The 25,375-nt window shown below is 40.2% G+C and overlaps 2 protein-coding genes across 6 annotated transcripts in view; one reads left to right on the top strand and one right to left on the bottom strand.

Annotated features, from left to right (window-relative positions):
- Positions 1-19,757, top strand: part of ZDHHC15 (zDHHC palmitoyltransferase 15) — a 36,973-nt gene extending 17,216 nt beyond the window's left edge. For 3 of the 5 annotated variants that reach the window (XM_073361129.1, XM_073361128.1, XM_073361130.1), the window contains 8 exons: positions 522-591; positions 1,285-1,317; positions 2,895-3,015; positions 5,373-5,505; positions 6,485-6,611; positions 7,399-7,508; positions 13,625-13,707; positions 15,312-19,757. In XM_073361129.1, the coding sequence (XP_073217230.1) occupies positions 522-591; positions 1,285-1,317; positions 2,895-3,015; positions 5,373-5,505; positions 6,485-6,611; positions 7,399-7,508; positions 13,625-13,668 (638 nt within the window). In that variant the 3' untranslated portion in view covers positions 13,669-13,707; positions 15,312-19,757. The remainder of the gene's footprint in view (positions 1-521; positions 592-1,284; positions 1,318-2,894; positions 3,016-5,372; positions 5,506-6,484; positions 6,612-7,398; positions 7,509-13,624; positions 13,708-15,311) is intronic. The other 2 variants (XR_012160964.1, XR_012160963.1) reach the window with 2 other exon arrangements.
- A 1,200-nt stretch (positions 19,758-20,957) lies between these two features.
- Positions 20,958-25,375, bottom strand: part of UPRT (uracil phosphoribosyltransferase homolog) — a 30,027-nt gene continuing 25,609 nt past the window's right edge. The window contains exon 7 of the mRNA XM_073361131.2: positions 20,958-24,696. Coding sequence (XP_073217232.1) covers positions 24,590-24,696 — 107 coding nt within the window. The 3' untranslated portion in view covers positions 20,958-24,589. The remainder of the gene's footprint in view (positions 24,697-25,375) is intronic.

Here is a 25,375-nt window from a genome sequence, read left to right as displayed (position 1 = left end):
TCTACATTTATTTGACAAATACAATTTTCAGAATTTTAAAATATTGTGTGCAGAATTTTTAATTTTTTGGCACAGAATGCCCTCAGGAGTAACACATGGAACTCTTGTTGAAGCCTAAAGGAGTTCTATGGTTGGAATTGCTGCAGTGTTCAGGCCTGTGTATTCTTTAGTCAGCAAACTTAGGATCTGAAGTAAGCAATTTTTGTCCTGGGCCATTGTTTAAATGGAGCTTTTTCAAAGCCACAACACAAATGTACATGTGTACACACATCCTGTTTCTACGTTTCTTTTGACTACCTTCAAGCTGGATGTACATTCACCTCAAAGCCAGCCCCTTGGAGTATTAGGACTACCATTTATCTGTTTTTTTGCCTGGCAGCCTGAATCAACTGTAAAGTTGTTTAGGAAGCCAGTTATGAGGGAAAGGATGAGAACATGAACAGAATATTAAGTGTGTGTTCTCTTCCTGCTCATTATTTAACACTAACTACTAACTCTAATACTTCTGTGTTTAATTTTAGCTATTCGATTCTGTGATAGATGCCAGCTAATCAAGCCTGACCGTTGTCACCACTGTTCTGTTTGTGCTATGTAAGTTGTTGAAATGTTTTGACACCAGTGAATTGAGCCACTGCTAAGCAACAAAAATGGCAATGTCTTGAACATGTACTTATACACATAGAAGTATCCAAATGTTTTCCTATGTTCAAGAATAGCTAAACAGTAAGGGCGAAACAGTCAAAAGGACTTCTGCTAGGTCTTGTGCACATGTGTGCCAGCACCTACATGCACGAAAGTGTTGGCATTTGCACTCCCAAAACACTGTGTCCCTAATACGTTTTGTGGTTATAGTTTCTACACTTTGCCTGCATGGGTGTGAATCTGGTGGAAGGTTTGCCAATTTATGAAAGGCACTAGCTACTGTCAGTGCACTCAAAAAAGTCTTTTTTTTTTTTTTTTTAAATATGTCAGGCCTTCGCTATGTATTGATCATGCAAAGATTGTAAGCATCCCAGAGCAGGAACCATCTTCATTTTTTGTCTTGTACAGCACCAAGGATGTCGGTAGCTCTTACAACAACAACAGTCAGCCTTAAAAATGGTGCCTGCCTTAAGAATGATGGAATGATAGCAGCTATCTTAAATCTATCTCTTTGTAGAAATCCAACACAAAACAGCAACAAAGTCTTCTGACCTACAGTTGGTGGAGTCTTTGTTTATGAGTCTGTTTAAGTTCCAAACATAAGGATCCTCTTTGTTGTATTCTTTTTCTTTCCTTTTGCAGGTGTGTGTTAAAAATGGATCATCATTGCCCATGGTATGTCCAGGATATTGGTCTGTATCTTTCTGAAAGTAAAGGCTATTTAAATGCTTTTGTTGGTATTGTGTCTGCATGCCTCTTTCTTTTATCATGGAGGATGTATCTCTTTTTTGTGTTTAGCACTGTATGAAATGAACATACTGGGAAGACTTGCTTGAAGCATTTGATTTCTTTTGAGGGACAGATAAGGAATATTCGTGTTTTATTAACTGCATTTTTAGAAGCTGTTATAAACTAATCTACTCTTAGATTATTACCCAGAATTGTAAAGGGGCCTCAACCCCACCTTTCATTTTGGGTACATAATCATTTGGGCAAGCAGTTAGTAGTTGCACCCACCAATAATATTTGTATGCATATGAAATGGTGTCATTTGGGCATACGTGATAGTGTCTGCGGAATGGTGCATGGAAAATTAAAGCTCACACTTTGAGAGTTTGCCCCCATATACTTATTTCCCAGAACTACCTGGTTGAGATTTTTTTAATTACTGTCTTTGGGTTTTCCCAGCTCTGCTACTCCCTCCCCTTTACTAGAAGGGAGGCTTCAGGAACCAGAGGCAACACAGACATGGGTCTGAAACATACCCCCGTATCTTATTCCCAAACGTAGGGGGTTCCAAATTTGAACCCAGGTCCAGATGCGAGTCTGATGCACCACTGATTAATACCTAGTGGAAAGATTTACACATAGATTCATAGATGTTAAGGTCAGAAGGGACCATTATGATCATCTAGTCTGACCTCCTGCACAATGCTGGCCATCGAATCTCACCCATCCACTCCTGCAATAAACCTCTCACCTATGTCTGAGCTATTGAAGTCCTCAAATCATGGTTTAAAGACTTCAAGGTGCAGAGAATCATCCAGCAAGTGACCCGTGCCCCATGCTGCAGAGGAAGGGGAAAAATCCCCAGGGCCTCTTCCAATCTGCCCTGGAGGAAAATTCCTTCCTGACCCCAAATATGGTAATCAGCTGAACCCTGAGCATGTGGGCAAGATTCACCAGCCAAATACCCAGGAAAGAAATCTCTGTAGTAACTCGGATCCCACCCCATATATAAAGAGGGTATAAGATGCTATCACCAATGTGAATGGAGAATTCTGACTTACTACCATTTTGCACTCATTTTGCACATGTGTAAATTACTCCACGAGGTGGATGTCCGTGGTGAATCAGGCCCAAATGGCCCATACAAGCCAAATCAAAATCCCAAATCTGGGTACCTTCAGAGTTTGGGGTATTTGAAATCCAGATATGAATTTTGCAGCTTGAGCCCATCTCTGTGACAAACTAGCGACGAGACCAAACTGATGGAGGTCTGGTCTTTTGATGTTATCAAATACATTTATCATGTTTTGCTTGGTGTGACTTTTGCTTGCAGGTAAAATACAAAAGTAACCAAGAACTCAGTTACATTTCATTGTTACCACTAAGGGGAGCTATTATTGAACAGATTGTTTTGTATAATCAAGCACCTACATTTAAAATTTAAAAAATTACTTTTGTATTCCTTGTCTTTGGACCACATGTGCTGTAAGTATCCTGATTTCAACTTTGCTTTAATTCTTTAGGGTGAATAACTGCGTTGGATTTTCTAACTACAAATTCTTTCTACTGTTTTTAATGTATTCTTTGTTGTATTGCATGTATATTGCTGCAACAGTCTTCAAGTATGTCATCAAGTATTGGACAGTAAGTGTATGAAATCATGTTACTTTTATGTATTTTATTACTCTTATTGTGGCTTTAAACTCTGCTGTGTTACTCTTACTGTCATTCCACAGAAAAATATATTGCATTTCAGTAGTAGGGGGGCTTTTTCTTGAATTCTGTATGTCCGTTTAACTCACATTGTGATTCAGATATGCACAAACTGAAGGGAAAATAGGCTCCAGTTGTAGAAAGGTTTTGGCTGAAAAATGCTAAACCTGTTTTTAAATTTTTTCTACAAATGCTACCAAATTTGTGCATGAAAGGACATATTTTCAGCCAGTCTTTAGGGCCCAGAACTTGCAGCCTAACTTTAAACAAAATACAAGTGAGTGTGTATAAACTATAAGAAGGAGTGGGTGATGGAGGGAGAATGAGGGTAACAGTAACACATACTGTCCCAGAACTGACTTGAGCAACATATTACAGGGATCATTGTTGCCAGTTGCAGTTTTAGTGTATTCATTTTTTTAACTGTCCTATGTATTGTGTAAGGGGAATGTAAAGACTCGCAGAGAGAGAGATCAGATATAAAAGATTTACAATTGAATATCAGTCATGTCTGGAATGATCTTTGTGACTAGAGAGGTAGAATTATAAAGCAAGTCAGAATCAGTACATCGTTGTGGTGATCTTGCAACAGAACACAATGAAACTTCCTAAATCCAAGAACAACTATTATTTGGGAAATACTGAAAAATTATGTCATCTCATCTCTTTATGTGCTTGTATTGCCTGGGGGGATAGTTGTCTCCTGGGTAAAAATTGGCAGGTTACCAACATTTGAAATGTATTAAGTGGCTGCATGATCACCACATACGCATTTTCATTAGCATTGCAGGAAACTATTACTTGGAGTATATTCTTTTCTGTGACTTTATGCTTTGTTTCCTGTAATTCCCAGACCCACTTTCCCAACCTTCTCTGAATCCTTGCTCCTGTGGATCAAGTTTAGTGTGTTAAGGGAACAAGTGAGAGGAAAAGTAAATGAAACCTACTTTGGTGTTAGTTTTCATGGTGTTACTTGCCTGCTTGTCTCCATAAGCTTAGTTCCTGCAGTACATCTTCTCTTTTCTCTTCTCTTCGAGTTAGAACTAATATAAAGAGCTTTGTCCTGCCATTGATCTACACACATTCATTTTAGGATATGGCATTCAAAGAAACTTCATTGTTTCCTTATAGTTTTTCTTTTTTGGCTTAAAAGTCGGACTGAAATACTGAGCACTTCTTTATATTACAGTTGGTTTATATGGAGACAGCGTCCGCTGACGGAACAGGAGATGGGCCTCAAGATTCTTGATTTCTAATGCCTGCTGGTGCTGCTGGTTCACTTTGTGACTTTGGCCAAGTCACTTAGAGTATGGCTACGCTGCAGTAAAACACCCGCAGCTGACCTGCGTCAGCTGACTCAGGCTACGAGGCTATCAAATTTTAGTATAGACATTGGGGCTTAGGCTGGAGCCTGGGCTCTGGGTCCAGCTGTGGGTGTTTTTATCGTAGTGTAGATGTACCCTTAATCTCTCTGGACCTCAATTTTATAACAGATGGTGCTGTAAACCATACCTCCAACCCAGTCACCCCTGTGGGGCACTAATGGGAATTAGTCCACATACTCAGGAGGGCAAAGGTTTTGTAATTCTCCCTTACGTTATGTAGGACTTGTAAGGTGGAGGAAGGCTTTTGCACATTTGCTCACTTGCAAGGGGTAGGTACAGTCTGTCTTTAAACTGCAGGAATTAAGTGCCAGAGAGGTCCTCATGCTCCAACATGTGAAATGAAGCATTTCAGCCACCTGTAAGATTTTCTGGGCTTTTACTAACTGTAGACATCTGTCACAAGCATTTGATTTACCTGCTTGTTGCTGTTATAGCTGAGAGAGAGGGAGTTCAAATTTCTGATCTCTTAAATTGGAATGTAGCCATTGGAAAAGATGGCAGCGTATTAATGTGCATCCAGGAAAATGTGAAGATTAAAGGAAACTCAGCAGAATGTGAACAGGCTTTGACAGCACTTGTTATTGCCTGCCAAATTCACTGTGGGCATAGGAGACACTTCTCGTACCCATATGGGGGACTGTGAACATACTGGCCCAGTTCCATACAAAAAATTAATAGCAAAGCCCCACTGTATATCTGCTTTGGAAGTGATGAGGGAAAGAGCCAGCTTATTTCTTCTTTGTCTTGTCTATTCATTGTAGGGAGAGGTGATTTTTTTCCTGCAAGTCTGAAAACCCTACACATCCTTAATGGATCCAGTGTAACGTCTGATTTCCTTTAGGCACCAAGATTTCTCTCTCCCTCTTTTTCATGTCCTTTATCCTTTTTTGCTTTTATTTCTAGGACGAATTGACCAATGGACGTTCCAAGTTCCATGTCCTTTTCCTTCTTTTTGTGGCAGTCATGTTCTTTCTAAGCCTGATGTTTCTCTTTGGCTACCACTGCTGGCTCATCAGTAGAAACAGGTCTACTTTGGGTAAGATTCCATGTGTACACCATAAAGCAGTGTTCTAAAAAAACGTGTGCTGTTCACCTCTAGGTATACCAGCAAATATTTGAAAAAGCACTGAAATAAAAAGATTTCTAATTTACACTGCTGGGGGTTTTCCTCTTCAGCTGACAAAAGCTAAATTGGCGACGTGGAGACTGTAAAATAGAAGGGCCCGATCCTGCAAATGCTTATGCATTACTTTATTCACTGAAATCAATGGGACTACCTGTAAGTACATTTACTTACACGTGTGTTTGCTGGAGTAGGCCGTAAAACAGCAAGTGGATTTGAGCAAAAGTACATCCATCTTTTCTGATGGTGAGTGAGGGTAGGGGTATGTGGAATTGGATCAGTTTTGTGAAAAAATTCTGAAATTCCATGATTTTTGAGCCAAAAACTTCCAAGTTTCAAAATTTGAAACTGCATTTGGGTGAAGATCAGGTTTCACATTAGAGCACAAATATCACGTTTCAATGCAGATACTACCATTTTGTGACATTTTTGAATGACAAAGTGGCTTGAAACAAAATTGAAACTTTTTTAGCAAAGTTCCACACACAGATTAATCTCTCTCTTTCTTGCACAGACCTAGTATAGGTTTGCCTTGAAAACTCGTTTTCAAAGGGCACTAGAACTCATCCATAGGCCTTTGTGCTGGCCTGAAGCATCAGGTCTCTACACAACAGTGTAGAAAGTAACTTTAAAAATACTGTTTCTGATGCCCTCTATTTTATCATTTTCTCCCTGCACCGCTTTTATCTCTCAACACAGGGCCTGTGTATCCTCAAATCCTCAGGATTTGTCCGTTGAAAATTCCCATGAGGATACAGTGTCATCACTTTAATGTGTAACAAAGCAAGGTTTTGAAAAATCTTAGACACCTTATGTTGGAGCTTCAGCATAAAATATTTTATTTAACATTTGCTTCTTTTATTTTTTCCCCTATGATGGCATCTGTCCATAGAGGCGTTCTCAGCTCCAGTGTTTCAAAATGGCCCAGATAAAAATGGATTCAATCTGGGCTTCATAAAGAATCTTCAGCAAGTATTTGGAGAGGAAAAGAAGCTGTGGTTACTACCTATTGTATCCAGGTAAGTGGTAATCAAAACAGTGGAAAAGAGGCCAATACCATGAAGCTGAGGGCCAAATCCTGGTCCCTGGGCTCAGCCTGAGTGTCGACCAGTTATGTATTGCGGAGTTCTGCAAGAATCAAGAGGAGCTGGTGTCCTCGCATGTAGATTGAGAAGTGGCTAGGGAGTCACTCCTAAGCAACAGCTGCTGCAGCCTCATTGCTACACCTCCAGCTGTACTGCTGACTGGAAGGTGGTTAGGCAGTCATAGACCCACCAGCAAACATCTTTGCCTTGTCCCCCCAGGCTTCCTGTTAACATGGATGAATGAAACTGCCACGGAGCACAGCTTCATAGTGTACAGGTGGTCTGCACCTTCTCTATTGGCGTGTGTGTGTGTGTCTGTCTCTGTCTGTCTGTCAGTCAGTCTCTCTCTCACATACATACATACACACACGAACGATTACATTTAGCTATCTCTCTTAATGATATTTAAATGATTGAGCTAAATTGAACTCCATTTGAGTTACACCAGTAATGAATTCGGACTATAATCTTTATCCCACTGATCTTTTGCAAGAATTCAAGATCAAAATCACTTTAAAACATGGTCTATGAGCACCCATCAAAACAAGGTTCCAAAACTGAACCCAGTATTTTCCAGAATTTAGTCCTTTAAAAGTAATCTCTGGACATTGAAAGACTTGTTTTAGGTTTGACTCAAGCCCAAAGCAAGGAGTAAAGTTGTAGTTCAACCTTCAAATGAAGCAAGTTGGGAGTAGCTTATTTTCTGCCTTTGTCTCCCCAGCCAGGGTGATGGACATTCCTTTCCAATGAGAACGTTGTGTGAAGCTCAGAATCCACTGCTAGCAAATGAAGAGCAGTGGGGAGATGACGGACTGGATGAAGAGAACCATGGTAAGGTAACACAAAAGGAAATTTAGTTGTGTTTTAAACTAAAGTAACTGTTGGGTGGATTTAAAAATAGTCACTGAGAACCCACTATGAAAGTTCTTCTTATGAAAGAGCATGTTGGCTAAGTCTCTGACAGCTCTGACTTAGTTAATGAAATAGAACAAACATAAGGCCCAAGTTTGGAATGAGTCTCCCATTTTGCAGGAGGAGCTCTGCTCCTACAAATACAGTAACTCCTCACTTAAAAAGAACGAGGAGTCCTTGTGGCACCTTAGAGACCAAAAAATTTATTTGGACATAAGCTTTCATGGGCTAAAACTCCGATGAAGTGGGTTTTAGCCCACGAAAGCTTGTGCCCAAATACATTTGTTAGTCTCTAAGGTGCCACAAGGACTCCTCGTTCTTTTTGCTGATACAGACTAACATGGCTACCACTCTGAAACCTGTCGTCACTTAAAGTCGTCCCGGTTAATGTTGTTTCGTTGTTACATCGCTGATCAATTAGGGAACATGCTCGTTTAAAGTTGTGCAATGCTCCCTTATAACGTCATTTCGCAGCCACCTGCTTGCAGGGAGAGCAGCCCGTTGCAGCGAGCTGGTGGGGCTTGGAACCAGGGTGGACCGGCAGCCCCGCACCAACTCCCCTAAGTTCCCTGTGCAGCAGCCACCCAGCAGGCTATCGATTGCTGGCAGTTCAGCTGTCCGTCCCCCCACTGCCAGGTGCTGCTCCTGCCCTGTGCCTTGGAGCTGCTCTCCAGAGCCTCCTGCTTGCTGCGAGCAGGAGGAGAGGAGGCGGGGGGGGGCGCTAATGTCAGGATGTCCCCCTCCCCCCTGCTCCTGCACGCCACTTACCCTATCTCCATAGAGCAGGGGGGACACACAACAGGACTCAGGAGGGAGGGAGCTTCCTGGCAGCAGCTGCTGCAGTCTCAGCTTGCTGATTAACTTAACAAGGTAATGTACTTAAGAGTGGTGTCTGCATAATTAAAGGGGAAATGTGCATCTCTCTCTCCCCGCACACAGGGTGTATGCCTCTGTCCCTCCATTCATGCTGCCTTGTAGAGTGTGAGGCTACGTGAACAATGAGTTAACCCTTGAGGGCTCAGCCAATTGCTAGTTCATCATTTAGCAGTAAGGCATGCCCTGGGAAATATCCCACCCTCTGACTCCACCACCTCAACCAAGCTTCACAATCATCATCGCTGTGTACAGTATTAAATTATTTGTTTAAAACTTACACGCTATATATATATATAAAAATATAATGTCTCTTGTCTGTCAAAAAAAAATTTCCCTGGAACCTAACCCCCCCATTTACATTAATTCTTATGGGGAAACTGGATTCGCTTAACATCATTTTGTTTAAAGTCGCATTTTTCAGGAACATAACTACAACGTTAGGTGAGGAGTTACTGTAATTGGACTTGCAGTTTTGCACCCACATTTGCAGGCAGAAATGGTGACTTTTCTTCATCAAGCTATTTGATTGCTCCCACAAATTAAATTCGTAGATGTGTAAATACTCTTTGCACCAGGTATGCAATGTAGCTGTAGCCCTGTTGGCCCCAGGATATTAGGCAGACAAAGTGGGTAAGGTAATATTTTTTTATTGTCTCAGAACTCTGTGTGGCTCAAAAGCTTGTCTCACGCTAACAAAAGTTGGTCCAATAAAAGATATTCCCTCACTCACTGTTTGCACCCACAGTTATTTGGGACATGAAACTGTGCATGCTCAATGAGAAGTTTACCCAGCGTACATGTCAGAGTGTGTGTGCATATGTACAGTAACTGCATTTTGGCACTGTGAATCAGTCAGTAAGGATGCCCAATTATGCTTTGCCTCAGTGAGACTGTCAGGTAGGTGGTACTTAAACAAACCTGTCCATGCTGCTATAATTGGTGTTAAAGAAATACTTGTGCCTACAGCAATTATAGTGAAATGGCTTGTTTGTACAACAGTTATAATTTCAGATTAATTGAAAATTAATTTTTGGATTGATGGAAATAAGACTTGATGGACCTCTAAAAACATAGACACCCTTTTTATGTGCTGCTGTGAAATAGCCCCTGCTAATATGTCCACTCGCTGCTTGCTTTTGCTCTGGTTAAGATACCTCTACAATCAGTTTCAAAATAATTCAGTGCTTCTGCCTGTTGAATCACAATTTTTTTTCTCATGTACTTGTTAACCCCCAAACTCCGGCCTTCAAACATGATGACAAGCATTAACACATCCTGGTGTCCTGTAAAGCTTCATGCCCTCCAAGTTTTAGGGTTCCAAAATATTGTCACTTGGTGTCATGAGACAGGTGCTTTCTGTATGGAGCAAGGATAGCCACATATATATGTGTGGAAAGTATAATAATAAAGGCATAGATATTCCATCCTGGCATGAAAGCTCAGCAGATTTCTATTTAAAAAATTGGATCATGTTTTTTTCCTATAGGAATCGTGAAAACATCATAAACTCTTGTGTAACCATAACTTGTGAATTAAGCAAATATAGGTGAAGAGCTTGCTAATGCACATTTAGTGCTATAGAGACTAGGCTTTCATTAGGAGCTCAGCTTTGGTATCATGTTAACTGTTTCCAGGCTTAAAACAAGACCATTCGTGTTGTAGTTCACTTCCAGGAAGCCCCCTTTAGTCATTTTCAACAGTGCGTACTTGGGGACCTGTGTGGAAGCAATAGCTTTGTTTAAAAATAAAGCTTGTGTAGGTTTTTATAAGTGTGTGCAATCTTGTTACTTGCAGAACACAGAAAGGAGGTAGAGGAAGGATGGGCCAGTTATTAGGGCACTAGCCTAGGATCAGTTCTCTGCTCTGCCACAGACTCTCTCTTCCTCAGTTCCTCATTTTTAAAATAGGGATAATAAAACTGCCTTACCTCACAGGGATGCTGGGAGGATAAATATGGTAAAGACTCCAGCACTTTGAGATCTAATGATGAAAATTGCAATATAAGACCTCAGTATTATTTTTTTTTATTTCTGACTATACAGCACTTGCAGCCTTACTGTCCCCGGTTTAATGTTAGCTTGTGTTAAAGTTTTATTGTCATTGCAAAGCAAATAAATGAAACCTTGTCCAAGGCACACTTCAGACACTAGCACTCCAGGATTTCATGAACAGAGCTGAAGAGGCTCATTTCAACATTGGTTCAGATAAGTGATTTCAAATGGCCTTTGTACATCTGGGCTGAAAAAACATCTGCTTCTGCTAAGACGTGTATATTTTAGTTAAGCTAATCTGTCTGACACGGTGGTGCATTGCTGATGAACTTTTTAAAATAACATTGGTGTTTTTCTGTGTGCTATTCGTGATAATTTTTAAAAAAATCAATCCGTCCCTTCAGGAGTGGTTCCCAAGTCCCCTACCCTTTACAAAGTGTTATGGGCTCTGATTAAAAAGTCTGCTTAGCTCTCTAAATATGAGCATAAGCATGCATAAGAATGAAATTAGCTTTTGCCAAGTCAGCTCTCAAAATCTGAGTTTCAAGCCTTATGATCGTAGTGCTCATATAATGATCAGTGACCTGTACTAGGCTCTTTCCCAGTGAAGAAAATGGTGTGTAATCATCTTGCTCTGAAACTTGGTGAAGTTTTTTTCAGCACCAATAGGTAGGGCCATTTTGGTTAATTTCATAGCCAGAGGGTTTTTTAATTGGTCAGTTTCATGTTTTCAGATGTTTGACATCTGAAATTTCAGGGTGTTGTAACCGTGCTTCCTGCAGCTGGAAGAGGCTCCCAGAGGTGGAGGTGGGTCTGATCTTTCCCCATACTGCTGGGAGCGCCCCCACAGGGGCTCCTAGCATCCAGTCCTGGCCTCTTCCCCTGAACAACTGCTGTTTGGTGGGGGGGAGATCAGACCCACCTCTGGGCACCTCCCCAAGCTGCAGGAAGCTCCATGGCTGCATTGCCTTCAGAGCCTAGCTGAAACCAATGGGGGTGCAATGCAGCCAAGGAGCTTCCTGCAGTCAGCGGAGGTAATTGGAAGTGGGTCTGATCTCCCCCCAAGAGCAGCCATGCAGGGGAAGAAAAAGTCCTGTCCCTCCCCAGCCCGGCAGACTAGCAGCTGGAGCTCAGTGACAGATAGGAGTCCCTGGCTGGAGCGCCCCCAGCCCTGCCCCTTCCTCTCCCCTCCAATAGCTAGAGTTCACGGGGGAAGTCTAATTTCACGGTCTGTGATGTGTTTCTCACGGTCGTGAATTTGTAGGGCCCCACCAATGGGACTCGAATTCCTTCCTAGAACACAAAAGCAGAATGATCCCTCCCCTGATGTATTTAAGTGGTGTCTCTCTCCTCTTGGAGCTTTTGCAGCACACACCTATGATTGCTCAGGCACCTGCACTTTGGTAGAAGTAATAAGAGCTGTTCTCATCATCGGAGTCCCTCCTCTAGGCATATGAGGAAGAGGAAGTGACATGCCACAGAGATAATTTAAAAAAAAAAGAAAAGAAAAGAGAAAATGCTTGATCCAGTTTTGCTGTATAATGTTCTCCTTCTGAACCACCACGCTACAATCCTTGCCTGTGCTGTGGTTTGATTTTTCTGAACATAAACAAAGCGAACACCCAGCAGACCCTTAAAGCTAAAAGCAAAAATGGCAAAGGCAAACCCCTTGTGGATATAGTTTTAAAATCAATCTTGGGGGAAACTGGAAGACTTCTGAATACAAGAGACATGTTACTGAAATTCAGGAGGCGGGGAACACCATGACCTGGACTAGGTGTATGAAAAAGAATATTTTCAGTTGCTTTTATCTTCACTGTAAGATTGTGTTCCTCTCGGTTTGAAATGGGTGTTGACCTTTGCTCTGACTTTTTTTGTACATTGATTCGCTAAGGATTGTAGCATTTCAGTTAGAATGAAAAACATTCTGAGCTTCTTGATCAATCAGAAACCAAGAACATTCACTTTCAAATGCACTTTAATTCTTAAGTTATGGCATTTTTCTGATTTCATTAATGCTGTCCTTTATTCACAAACATATTCTCTCTCTAATCTATCTAGTCAGGAAGTTCCCCCAAATGGCCTGTGCTGGCAGATTATAAAATAATCTTATTTTTTCTAAAAATTAATCTTGAATTCACTTAATATCCAAATCCTGAATTAGTTGGTCCTACGTGTGCTTGGATTCTGTTTGCCCTTATAGTAACAAGATAAGGCTGTGGACAAGAACTTTTAAAATATCTATGTAGTATATGATGTTAACAACTAATCACACAGGTGGATTTAAATGTATGTTTCAGGGCAAGTCAAAATTCTAGATATAATTAATATATGTAGTACTTGGATATGTAGTACAGTAAATTTGGGAGCATAATCATGAGAGTAGAGTTCCCCCTGAATTGACCACATATTCCAGTGTTTTCTGTGTCATAGTTGGAAGCGGTAAACACAGATTATCACATAAAGCTTCAAATATCTGAAAGCACCTGATTTCAATTTAAATGTTACTCATTAGGAAATACTGTATGCATGAGAATTGCCTTGACTGCAGTTGAGGAACTTACTGCAGTGCTCTGACCAGGAGGAATTAAATAAAGAGAGACCTCCCTGTCCTGAGAAATCATCAGTTAATTTGCATAAATCCTTGAAACAAAGCCAATCACCTCTTTTTTCATTGTAGGGATTAAATTCCAATCCATGCAGATACATCCATCCCCTTCTATCACATGTATCTGAGACACAACTGATACTGCTTTGCAGTCTCTCATTTTCTAGCCATCTCTTTCCTTCCTATCAATGCACCAGCACCTCAAGTGCTATAGTACTGTAACTGAGTATTTGGATTACATCCAGAGCAATAGCAGCAAGACCGTATAATTTTCTGAACTGATCAGACCTGAAACATGCCATTAGAATTGGAAGATCTTTACTTGTCAAAGTGGCTGTTAAAGCCTGTGGCATGGACTGTGAATCAGATAATGTCAATAAATAAACTCTCAGTTTAGAAATCAGCAGGGTTACCCCTGATGGGGATGAATGTCTGATTTTTGTTTAAAATGGTGTTAGATAATTTTTTTAACATTTAATGGCTAATGGTGTATTCAGAGCATAAGGATGACAGGAACACTATTCTATCTATCTCTAACCATTTTGTTTTCAATTTTATAGGTTACCATGAAGGTTCATCTCTTGCCATGGAAATGGAGACATAGCGGTTTGCAAATCTGATGGTACAAAACTCATTCAGACAGGTCAGCGCTTTGTTTTCAGGTGACTTGAGACAGTCTGGTTCTGACATGGGACTTCTTCTGAGGCCTTGTCATTTAACCTGTTTGTCTATATCTCCTTCTGTGAAATAGGATAATAATGCCTCATAGGGACACTCTGAGGATTAATTATGGTATGTTTGTACAGAGCTTTGAATAGAAAAGTGTGAGATAAGGTAATGGAGGTTGGGGTTTGGGGGGGTTTTATTTTATTTTTTTAACCTCCCAGGACTGTGGTGCACAGAGTGTTGCCTACAGTGTTCTCTCTCCTTGTTCAGAGATCTAGAAAATAAATTTTACATATCTGTGACCTACTTGTGTGAGCTAAGAGAGCCCAGAGAAGCCCCCTCAGTTTACACACCCCATAAGAGCACCGAAAGGCATTTAACTTGAAGGAAAGGATCAAAGAGTTGAGGTATTTGATGGTGGAATGTGGCTGGGCAGTATATTCCCTCAGATTTAATCACATCTCTCCCCCGCATGACCACAGGAATGAAGATCTGTTTCATGTACTTCCAAAAGTAGCAGGTAGAATACTGTGGAATAGGGGAGGAGTTGGGAATAGCCATGCTACATAGTAAATTCCTCTTCCATGCAATCAGGGCTAAATTACAGTAGCTTACAATGCTCAAGTCAGTAGTGACTCTCCCATCTGGCTTTTTCTCACCGTGGAGGGGCCTGGGTATAACAGCAGATGGCATGGGCTGGAAGAGGAGTCAGGTCCTTCATGTCAGAATGTCACTGATCCATCAACTTAGCTCCCATATGTTCTGGCCTTCACGACATTGGGAGGATGCCCTCTCACAGCTCCACTCAGTTATGAGCTGTGTCCTCCTCAAGTCTCTGCAAAGGAACCATGCAATGAAGCACCACTTTAAGAGATCTACTTCTCTTTCTTTTCTGTAGGTAGGGCAGTGTAGGGCTGTGGGTAGACAGAGGACATTTAACCCTTATTTTGTTCAAAGTGTTAATTGTAAACTCTGTGCTAACGCAGCATAATCCAGTACCTTGTTCTGTGCTTCAAAAAGATGATTTAAGGCCTGGTCTAAACTAGAGAATTATATGGTAGAACTACGTCACTCAAGGGGTGTGAAGAATCCACGCCGCTGAGCGATGTAGTTATACCAACCTAACCCTGGTGTAGACAGAACTATGTCGGGGGGGGGGGGAGGAGCTACTCCTGTCATCAAAGCTACCACCTCTCGGGGAGGTGGATTTGCTACGGTGACGGTGTAGTAGCATCTTCACTAAAGCGCTACAACTGCGCTGCTGTAGTGTGGTACGTGAAGACAAGCCCTAAGACTATTTGATAAACTACTTGTTATAGCTTTTGAATATGCATCCACTTTATTCTGAGGAGGACGATGCTACCAACCCAGGAAGGAAATGTTCCGAATCTTGATAACACTGAAAGCCACTTGCTGCCCTACACCCATCAAAAATGCTAGTGAGAAGGCAAAGTGTTTCCTTGAAGTCTGTATGATTTAAAATAAAAATGTTGAACCCAGTATAAAGGCTGAAGCAGGCAGGTGTGAATTGCTCTGACAGAACAATGCTTAGTTTATTTTTCTTGTTCCTTTAAATTTCAGCTTCCTTCTCAGGAGCCAGCATCTTTTCTTTGCACAGACTTCAGAATTGAAGGTCAGGAAGCAAATGGATATTCAGGATAAAAAAACATCATGAAGTATTATCTATCTGGAATCCTAACGTTCTAGACTGATTGTCCAGAATACCTGCTGGGCGGATCTTTCAGGGCTTTACAAGTTCAGGGTGTTTTAAAGTTAATGTCTGAGCGGAGCAGTTTCATAGACAGTGGGCCAGGGCAGACTGGCCTGAATATATCTATATATAATTGTGTCTGTAATAGGTGAAAAGTGTTGGTGTAAATGCATTTCCACAGTCCTTTACATTGCTGCAAACATCTGGCACTCTAAATCTCAAAATACTTCAAGCCTTTATATTCCCAGGCAGGCTGTTTATCTTGGGCCTGATTCTTCAGCCTTTACTCATGGTGAGTAAAATGTACACATAAATCAACAGAATTTCTTGAGTAAGTACTACTCAATGTGAGTCAGGTTTGCCAAATCAGGGCCTAAATTGGAAGAGCCCTTTGTGTGTATGTGCAGTGTATATTTAGATAACATGCATGTACATTTGCAACTGTATATGTGCATAAAATACCTGCTCATGCTGGCAGAAGCAAGGTTAAAGAACATGCCAAGGCCACTGATGCTTCTGTCTAGAAATGCATCATCCTCAGTACAATTTTGAAGTTTATTGGCCTTCAAGCACAATCCTGTAGCAGGTACTCAAATGTTATATTGTCTAAAATTCCCTTTAATGACTTCATTTAATTCCTAGGCCTAATGTATGGGAATCTAACAATCACATAGAGCACATTCTTCTTCCCTCTCCCACCAGGATCCGCATTTTACAAAGGTTTTTAATCACTGTTTTCAGTTCCCCATAAACATTGATCTAGAAGCAGGTAAATTAGAAACTTGCATTGAATGTATGGCTCCAGCAAGTGTGATTGGAGCCTCAACCAAGATGGTTTTAGCCCCATAATGCTGAACACAGCAGCTGATGTATTATATTAGCTCAAACTTCTGCCTGATTAAATGTATTGACTGGGGCTGTAAAGATTTTTTCAATACCAAGCTGTGGTCATATTTCCCAGTTACTTAGCATTCCTTTGACTGCACATCATTGTTCCAGATTTTTTTAAGCTACTTTTGCAATCAAGAATTTTATACTAGGTAATGGAATTTGGAGTTTTTGGGTCGTAGATGTTATGTAGTTCTTAGTGGTAGGTCTTAATTTTCTCTTTCCACCTGCAAGATTCAGGATTGACAGCTCCATCATCATCCATGCTGGAAATCAGATGCTTGTTTCATAATAGTAATGTATGGACAATACTAATATTAGTCCTTAAGCATAGGTCATAAGATCAGTCATTATGCTCACTATATACCATTTTAGATACAACTTTTTATTTAGTATCAGTCTTTACTTTCCTGTGGACAGTTCCTGAAACAGCAAGTATGGATGTGATGAGAAACTGCTTGATAAATGTTCAGTGACAAAGGCCTTGTCTACAGAATAGACTTTTTCCCCCTGAGATTTCTCTCTTGCTGCTATGAGAGGAGGATATACCAGTGGTAGCAGCAGCTGGAAATTGTAGGGGAAGAACCTGGTGTACATAACACTCCTCCTCCCACCTTCTGTCACAGATATAAATCACTGCTTTTGGAAGAGACGTCTTTCATCTCTGTATTTAAATCCTGGAGCTGGTAATCGAACTCTTGCTTTCAGCAGCAACATATTTTACAAACACCTAATTTAACTCCTGGAAGCTGGGGTAAGTGGGACTGCAGAACACATCCATATCCTAGTGTAGGTTCTCTTCTCATCTCTTTTTTTGAGTGTGTTAGCTAATTAATTTGTACATTGTGCAGATGGGACCTCAGACACCTCTTTTGGTAGCTGTTCTGTTATTAGGTGGCTCTCAACATTTTTTTTTTATCAAATCTGAATCTGCCTTTCTTTAATTTAAGCCCATTACTGCTTTTAATACATTCATAGTCAACTTCTGTAAAGGCTTGCTCCTTTCATTACGTTATTTTCTGTGAAATACTAAGGAAAGATAGCCATGAAATCAAAGTAATTGCCCAATCTCATACAAAATGTGTTTCAAGGGAGATTTTCAAAGGGAGAAATGCAGTTAAGTGTCTTAACTCCCACTGAAAATTAATGGGAGTTAGGTACCTAACTGGTGTTTGTGCCTTTAAAAATCTTCCCTTAAATCACTACAAACTCTTTAAAATGCCCTATGTATAAAAATGTGAAGATAAGGATTGTAGCAGGAGGCTGGCATATTATCTGTTAGCTTGATTGTATCCCTCAGAGCAGGAAGAACAGTGCTGCAGCCAGACCCACGTGGAACTCCTGGAGTTTTTTAGGTAGGTTCTTGTATCTCTTGTTTTGTTTTTCTGTTTACAGCCATCTAATTCTTTTGTTTCTTGCCAAAGCTAACTGTACAGTGGTAGCAGGAGAGTATCTACAAGGTGCTATAGAAGCTGCTCCTGTTTGCTCACTGACTGCAGCTCTGACCTTCTTCTTTGAGTAGACCACATCAGGCTGCATTTCCTGTTGCAATTATCCCTAAAATGGCAGACCATCAGTGTTTATACAACTGTCCAATTCATAACGGGACAGTCTGAAGTAATTTCAGGTATTTTGAAATACTGTTTTGAAATTTCCACACTTAATTTACATATTCTAATTTAGAAAGCTATTCTGTAGCCAGGTAAGGCTGCAGGTCTCCTTTTTAAGGTAACTTGGTGACTGTCTCCTGTCCAAGACTGTGTAACTGTTTCTTAGCTCTTCAAAATCTACTTTTAAAAATCAGTACCAAGGCTCAAAACTAAATGTGCTTAGAAAATAAAATAAAATGAAATCAATGCTGAAGTTCAATCCAAGTGAAACGTGACAAATATAGTACAAAGCAGGAATGTCTGAGTGACAAAAAAATCAGTTTTCAAAATAAACCTGTTTGCTTTTAGAAGAAATGGTCATACTATGATTGCAGATCGAATTTGTGGATGCTGCAGTCCAATGCAACAGAGTGGAGTTGTGCAAAAACTTTACATCCCAAGAAAGAAGCACAGAAAACTGAGTACAGAAAACTGTATTGAACATAATTATGCCCAAAAATGGAGAGATACAGTGTGCCTTTATTTCCTTCCCTAGAGATATTCTGCATCTGCCGCCTTCAAGGCTGCATGTAGATGAATAACCAGGCCCTTTGGGGAAGCCTAGCACTTCATACAATATTTCTACTTAAGTTTCCCTGCTTTGATGGTGTGTCGTGACTACAGATCTACTCCTAAGGTCACAGAGGATGACATACTAAGAAGTGTATAACTCGGTCGGTATTTTTCACTATTAAAAAGGATTCTGTCAGCTTGAAATCTAGTCACCATAAAAATTGAGTTAAATAGTTTCGACACTACCTGTGATTTGTTGTGGTTTTACAGTCAGGTTCCTATTTATTTTGTAAAGTGTTTTTTTTCCCCTTCCTTCCCTGTTTCTGTAGGAAAGTCGTGCACGAACATCAGGGGAAATGCACTATGCACACAACGCTATCAAAAGCACTAAGTAAATGCACTGAAAAAACAGACTGTTGGTAAAATATTCAGCCCGGAGTGTGATTTTTAACATTCTGATAGCCCTTTAAATTTAAGGGTGCATTTTCTCTTTCACTGGTGCTATTTGCTGGGCATATTTTTATGCTGCATCACAGAAAGAGATGTTTAAGTCCTATGATATCATCAGGATCCAGTTGTGTCTCTGTTCTTGCCAAGGAAAAGAATGGGCTTCACAGCTGTAAACTGAATCCCAGAAAACAGGAGTTAAAGCTCTATTAAACTTTTGGAGCACAATCCTTCTAGCAGGTCCCAATGTTTATTTTTAAATTGTGTGAATGCAATATTCCTGAAAGGTGCCAGATTGATAGCCCTGCACAGTGTACTGTTTAGCCACAAACTGGAGGCAGCAGTACAAGCTTTCCCGAAAGGGAATACCTCTGGGGCTAAAATAGCTGGCAGTCTGCTTTGAGAAATGAAGGCTTGAATGGACAGAGAGAGGCAAGTTGCCAGTTAGTGCTCTCCATGGTGGCTTTTTGTGCTTTGGATGTGGAAACTGAATTGAAATCACTGAATTCAATTTATGTAATTCACCAAACAGCCATCAGAGAGTAATTTTTAGTCACAACCAACCTGGACTGAATTCAAACCAGAGACCTAAAGATGAAAAGCTTAACAGGGGTTCCTAAAGTCTCTTTGGAAATGTTAAACAGTAAACATTAATTTAGCTCAAAGTCTAAGAACTTGGGTATTGAAACTCCCCATGCAAAGCACGTTCCCCTGTTCCCCCAGCCCCAGATCCATTTTATACTGACTGTGGTGTTCATATCAGATAAGAAACACATTTATTTGTCCTATCCTCCTCTTCCTCTCTCCTCCCCCCCCCCCCCCCCCAAAAAAATGACCGTACTTATAAACACTTTCCCCAGTGAATGTCACCACATGCACAAAGAATGCTGTGGGTGGATTTTACTGTAATATGAATCATTCCGTCAAGCTGCCTGTCTCCTATGAATAACAGTCCAAAATATCCCACTGACAATTATCCTCTTTACATTCCAGATACCCTGCTCTAACAAGCAGGTAAGGCATCATATTGATGCCTGCATAGGGTGTCTTGTGACAAGGCCTCTCCTTGGCCAGTGAGTTGCTCTCCAAGGAATTAGTGTTTGTAAGCATCTCTGCACTGCAGTTTGTTTTGTAAATTTGGACTCTTGCTGAATCAGTGTAAGATGTTTTTGGAGTAGAATAAGTTTTTGTATTCCTTTAAACAGGAATTCAGTTCTGTACATTTTTAATAGACTATACTTGTTGCATGTAGGCGTACTGTAATCAGTAAGGACTAGGAAGCTTTCTATTAGCATGACAGTGTGATGAATGTTTACTTGCCAGAAATGGCCAGAGCTGTGGTTCAGCAAAATATACAGTGTATTCCAAGTATAGGAGGTGTGTATTCTGGCACAGGCTGAAAGCATAATTTTGTACCAGTTACAGGACTAGCTGCATAAAGTCTGTAACACAATATGAATGTAACCTGTCAGGAAGTACTTCCTTTGTATCTAACAATGTGGATGGAGGAGTTAAGATTTTAAAGATGCATTCAGGGAACAACTGCCTTCAGTACAGTTGTTAAGCCAGCACAGCAGACTTGCCATTCATATGGCTGACTGTTCCACAGAAGTGTTAAAGGAACTGATCATTAATAATTGTAAGCAGGTTAACAAAACATTGCTGGACCCTTGCCTGTTAGGCCTGAGTCAACTCAAAGTTGCACGTTCTCTTTGTGTCTGTGGTACAATGTTTTGAAACTGATCTACTTGAAAAATGTCTTGTTCTTATTGGTATTTTTCAGTTGTCAGCAGGTGTTCTGATGCAGAACATTTCAAACTGAGGTTTTTTCCCACAAACCATCAATTAAAGCATTTGCATGGCAGAGTTGCTTTTTCATTAAAACTAATGTTCTGTTAGCAGCTTGGAGGGTGGCAACCAATTCAGACATGGAGCATTAGATATGTACTTTTCCTGATCATTTCCTCTTATTTCATCTCGTTTCACTTTTTTGATAATTAACAGTCCACCAAGATGATAGCCATTTGTTCATTTTAGTTTTTACAGGCATTCTTATTTCATTTTGTTAAAGAAGAATACAAAGTGAGAAGAGTTTTTCTTTCTGATCGCATGCAAATGACTTACAATTTATTATTTTTCAGCCAGCTGCATTTTTTCCTTTAGTTACTAATACAGAGAGTGGATGGAATGGGCTCTCAAAAAATGTCGTGCAATGTAATTTCTTGGTTTGATGTCAATTTGTTGATGGGTATCTTTGCATCATCCTTGTCATTCTGATTTGTTTTTTTGTTCAGTGCAGCAAGATCCAATTTTCTATATCTTCTTTTGAATGCTTAAATATTTTTGTAAATCCCTATTTTACTGTTTTCTGTCTGCAATTTGGAATGTACACATTGAAATTTTTAAAAATGGTATTAGGTTTTACATTTATATTTCAAGTAAGACCAAAAATCTTTTATGCCCGCAAAGATGCGGTTTAAAGTATTCATTCTATATCAGGATTTGAGGTTTGCAGCAGCATCTGCAGTACAGCTGGTATTAGAAAAATGCATAATTGTTAAAATACACAAAATAGAAAAGGGTCATTCTTGTTCTTTTATTCCAGTTGTGCTTAGGAAGAGGCATTCTTTTTGCACTGGGTGCTAATATCAAACAGCCCATGTAATGCAAAGGTGATTTTACTAAACAGAACTTTTTTGCTACTTGTAACTAACTTTGCATTTACTTGTGACCAAATCCTATACCAAACCTGGACAGACAGAGGTGTCTTTCCCCCACTCGCAAAGCTGTAGAGCCTTTGCAGTGTATTATCTATTACACACCTGCATGGAAGGAAAGCACATAATCTGTATCTCTGTGTTTTTCTTTCTCCTCTGGGCCCTGGTGCTCAGTGAGCCCTAAAGCTGTTTTGTGGTGCATCTATAAATGGAGCAAAGTCATGACACAGGCATCTGGTATCCTAACTGTGCAACAAACCACCCTGGTTCTGGTGCAGACAGGGCCTTTCTACAAGGGTGAAGGACACTAAGCTCTTGTCTAAACATGAAAGTTATTCTAGAATAAGGTAGGGTGTGAATTTCAAGTGCAATGGCTATTCCAGAATAACTTGTGTGTAGACAAACCCCAAGTACCATAAAAATGTAAGTTGCTTCATTTATGCAGGGAGCTTTGATTTTAACTTCCGCCAGTTCTTTTGTAAAGTTTTCAGTGCATCTTCATTTAGGGACGGACTTGAGCCATCATTTAGTCAAGGGAGATCCTCCTTCCCTAAGTTTTTAAAACACGAGCATTTTAAAAATAACTTTTTTAAAAAATTCATACTTACCTGTGAGATGTAAGCAACCTACATGTTGGAGTTCACTTTTCATTAGTTATTTTGTTTAATATTTTACTCTACTTCAAAATCCATTTTGACTGGTCAGCTTCACTCCTTGCTGCACAGGCATGGGTTTTGTTTGCTGGGGAAGGTGTGAATCAAACTAAACATTTTATCCAAACTACTCAGAAAGCTTTGCTTGGGGAGAAAACCTACTGTCACTCGTCCCCTTCAATCTTAACAACCAGTGCAGAGAACTTTCCCTTTGCACTAATGTAAACTGGCATAGTGAGCCATATCATGTCAGCAACTTTAAACGGGACTGCCATTTGATTTAAATTAGTTCTGCCTTACATATACACACTAACTTACTTGCTGGCACAATATGGCCCTATGTTCATACCAGTAAGTGTGTTTTCTTTGCTTTTTTTGAAATGCATCTTGCAGATTAAATGATTACTGGAGTGTTCAGCTAAGACTGTGATAGATTGGAACTGCATGAGGTTTTATCTCTCACACTTCTTTATGTCAACAGGGGGGCCAAATGTTTTCCATAATGTTATGAAAAGTCTGACAGCATTGGGAATGTTTTTGCGCAGTTTCAAGAGTTTTTATTAGCGATGCTGGCATTGGCTTTTAGTGTCAAATGGATTTTTACAAAAACTTTCTGTACAAACCACCATTTTTATTGGCCAACAAACATTCTCTATATTTGATGTGTTAGTAAGTTTCAGTAGCACTTTCAAGGAGTTTTTATGGTTTGAATACTGTATATTATGCATTGTTTTCTACTATTTGTTTTTTTACTAGAGAATCGCATGGTTTATACTGTATTGCAGTAAAGAACTGCATTAAAATTGTTTTAGCTTTACACTGATGTTGATTATTGGCCATAAGTTAGTCTAGAGCACCATTTCACAGGCAAGGTCTTGTAAGCCTGAAACAGCTGTCTGAGGACAGGAGGGTGTGATAGCTCATCCCACCTAGGCGAGGTTTGAGAAGATCTCACTGCTGGAGCTGCGCACATGGCAAGCTTAATTCCTGCCTCCTTTGCCCTGGTGAAGGGATACTTGCACCAGCTTGTCTTTTTGAGGAGAATTCCCATTCCACCCTATTACAGGCAGGAAGCTTACCAGTACACCACACTACAGCATTTATGTGTTGGGATATTTTTTGGATGATATTAAGCACCATGTTAAGGTGAGGTACAAGTTTTACAAACAGGCAATCCAGTTGCTATCACTTATGTGTGAAAAACTTTTTTTGCTTCTCTTTCCAGAATAAACTGTTCGCGCTAGGTATTCCAAAAAATTACAGTAAGACAAGACCCTGTTTTGTTGTGCACTTGAAGCTGACTGACTTAAATATTTTACAGTAAAAATTACACACCAAGAAGCTAGAACTACATTTAAAGTGTCAGAGTTTTAGCTTGTGTTTAAGAAGCATTTAGACCTAATTACTGGACATAAAATGCAAGACAGCTACCAACATAAACCCCTTTCTTAGGAATGCTGGCTGATGGATAGGGCTAGAAACCAGGCATCACTTCATCTGACAGTTTACTTATCTTTAAAATGGTTAATTAGAACACATATGTAGCTTAACACATAGGGGTTTTAATAAGGCACAACTGCTAAGTATTTTGTGTAGAGATTTTTTTTGAAAACCGTACTGTTGCCATCTTCAGCACTAGCCCTTTGAGCATTTTCACTACAGCAGCAAGTGGGTTATGGTGGAAGGTTTCTTTATTTTTTAGTACCACAGAGCTTAATGAGGCACCTACATGTTTTACTATGTGGAATTAATCCATAAAGAACAATGACCTAAAAAGAGTTGAAATCAATGGCTGTGGGCACCATCCAGGGACCAGAAATCTACCTCTGGTGCTAATGTCTATGCAGAGTTCCTAGTGCCTTCATGATTTTTGAATTAGTAAAATAAGCTGTAATGACTACACCAGCACAATGAAAACTGTACCAACATAAAATGAAATCTACACTGCATGCTTTACAGCATGATTTTATTTTGCTATTGCAAACAGCTATAGAACAGGGTTATGAAAGAATAAATAAGTTAAAGCACTGAGGGTGTAACAATTTCCAAAAGCTCATTAAACAGCCTTTAGTTTATAATAATTGAATGTTCTTCATTATTGTATCTGATTCAATTTTCAGAAAGTAACCAAACAAAATGAATGTAGGTCAAATATTTTTCCCCTCTGGCCAATAAAGATTTTAAATATGCCTGCAGCCAGCCCTGCTACAAATAATAAAACGTAGAAAAACACCATTGTAATATACAGCAACATATTGACATAACCAGTTTGTGTTAAGTGTCAGTCCGTTCCAAAATACTTCTGTCCAAAGTGTGTTGGTGCAACAGGATGAACTTCTGTAGTTAAAATTGTGATCTCTGGGAACTCCTGGATGATAGATTTGGCACCTTTTAAGGAAGAAAGAAGGAAATAGTTGAAACTACACTTTGTAGTTCAGTCCAGCACCTACAGGATTTTATAATCAGTTGAGCAGAGGTTGGTCCCCTGTAGTTACCTCACCTCCGCTGTTTGATCCACTTTTTGCATTTACACTGGGCTTGTGCAGGGCTGAAATTGTGGAAAAGCAGCATCACTTGCCCCACAACCTCAGCCGTGCAGAACACAATGCCATCCACAGCCTCAGAAACAACTCTGACATCATAATCAAAAAGGCTGACAAAGGAGGTGCTGTTGTCGTCATGAATAGGTTGGAATATGAACAAGAGGCTGCTCGGCAGCTCTCCAACACCACTTTCTACAAGCCATTACCCTCTGATCCCACTGAGAGTTACCAAAAGAAACTACAGCATTTGCTCAAGAAACTCCTGAAAAAGCACAAGATCAAAATCGCACAGACACACCCCTGAAACCCTGACCTGGGATGTTCTATCTACTACCCAAGGTCCATAAACCTGGAAATTCTGGGCGCCCCATCATCTCAGGCATTGGCACCCTGACAGCAGGATTGTTTGGCTATGTAGACTCCCTCCTCAGGCCCTACGCTACCAGCACTCCCAGCTACCTTGGAGACACCACTGGCTTCCTGAGGAAACTACAATCCATCGGTGATCTTCCTGATAACACCAT

Source organism: Lepidochelys kempii, chromosome 9 (assembly GCF_965140285.1).
Source record: "Lepidochelys kempii isolate rLepKem1 chromosome 9, rLepKem1.hap1, whole genome shotgun sequence".
In the NCBI taxonomy this organism is placed as follows: Eukaryota; Metazoa; Chordata; order Testudines; family Cheloniidae; genus Lepidochelys; species Lepidochelys kempii.
Note: the sequence above shows the minus strand (reverse complement) of the source record. Positions and strands in the feature narration are given on the sequence as shown.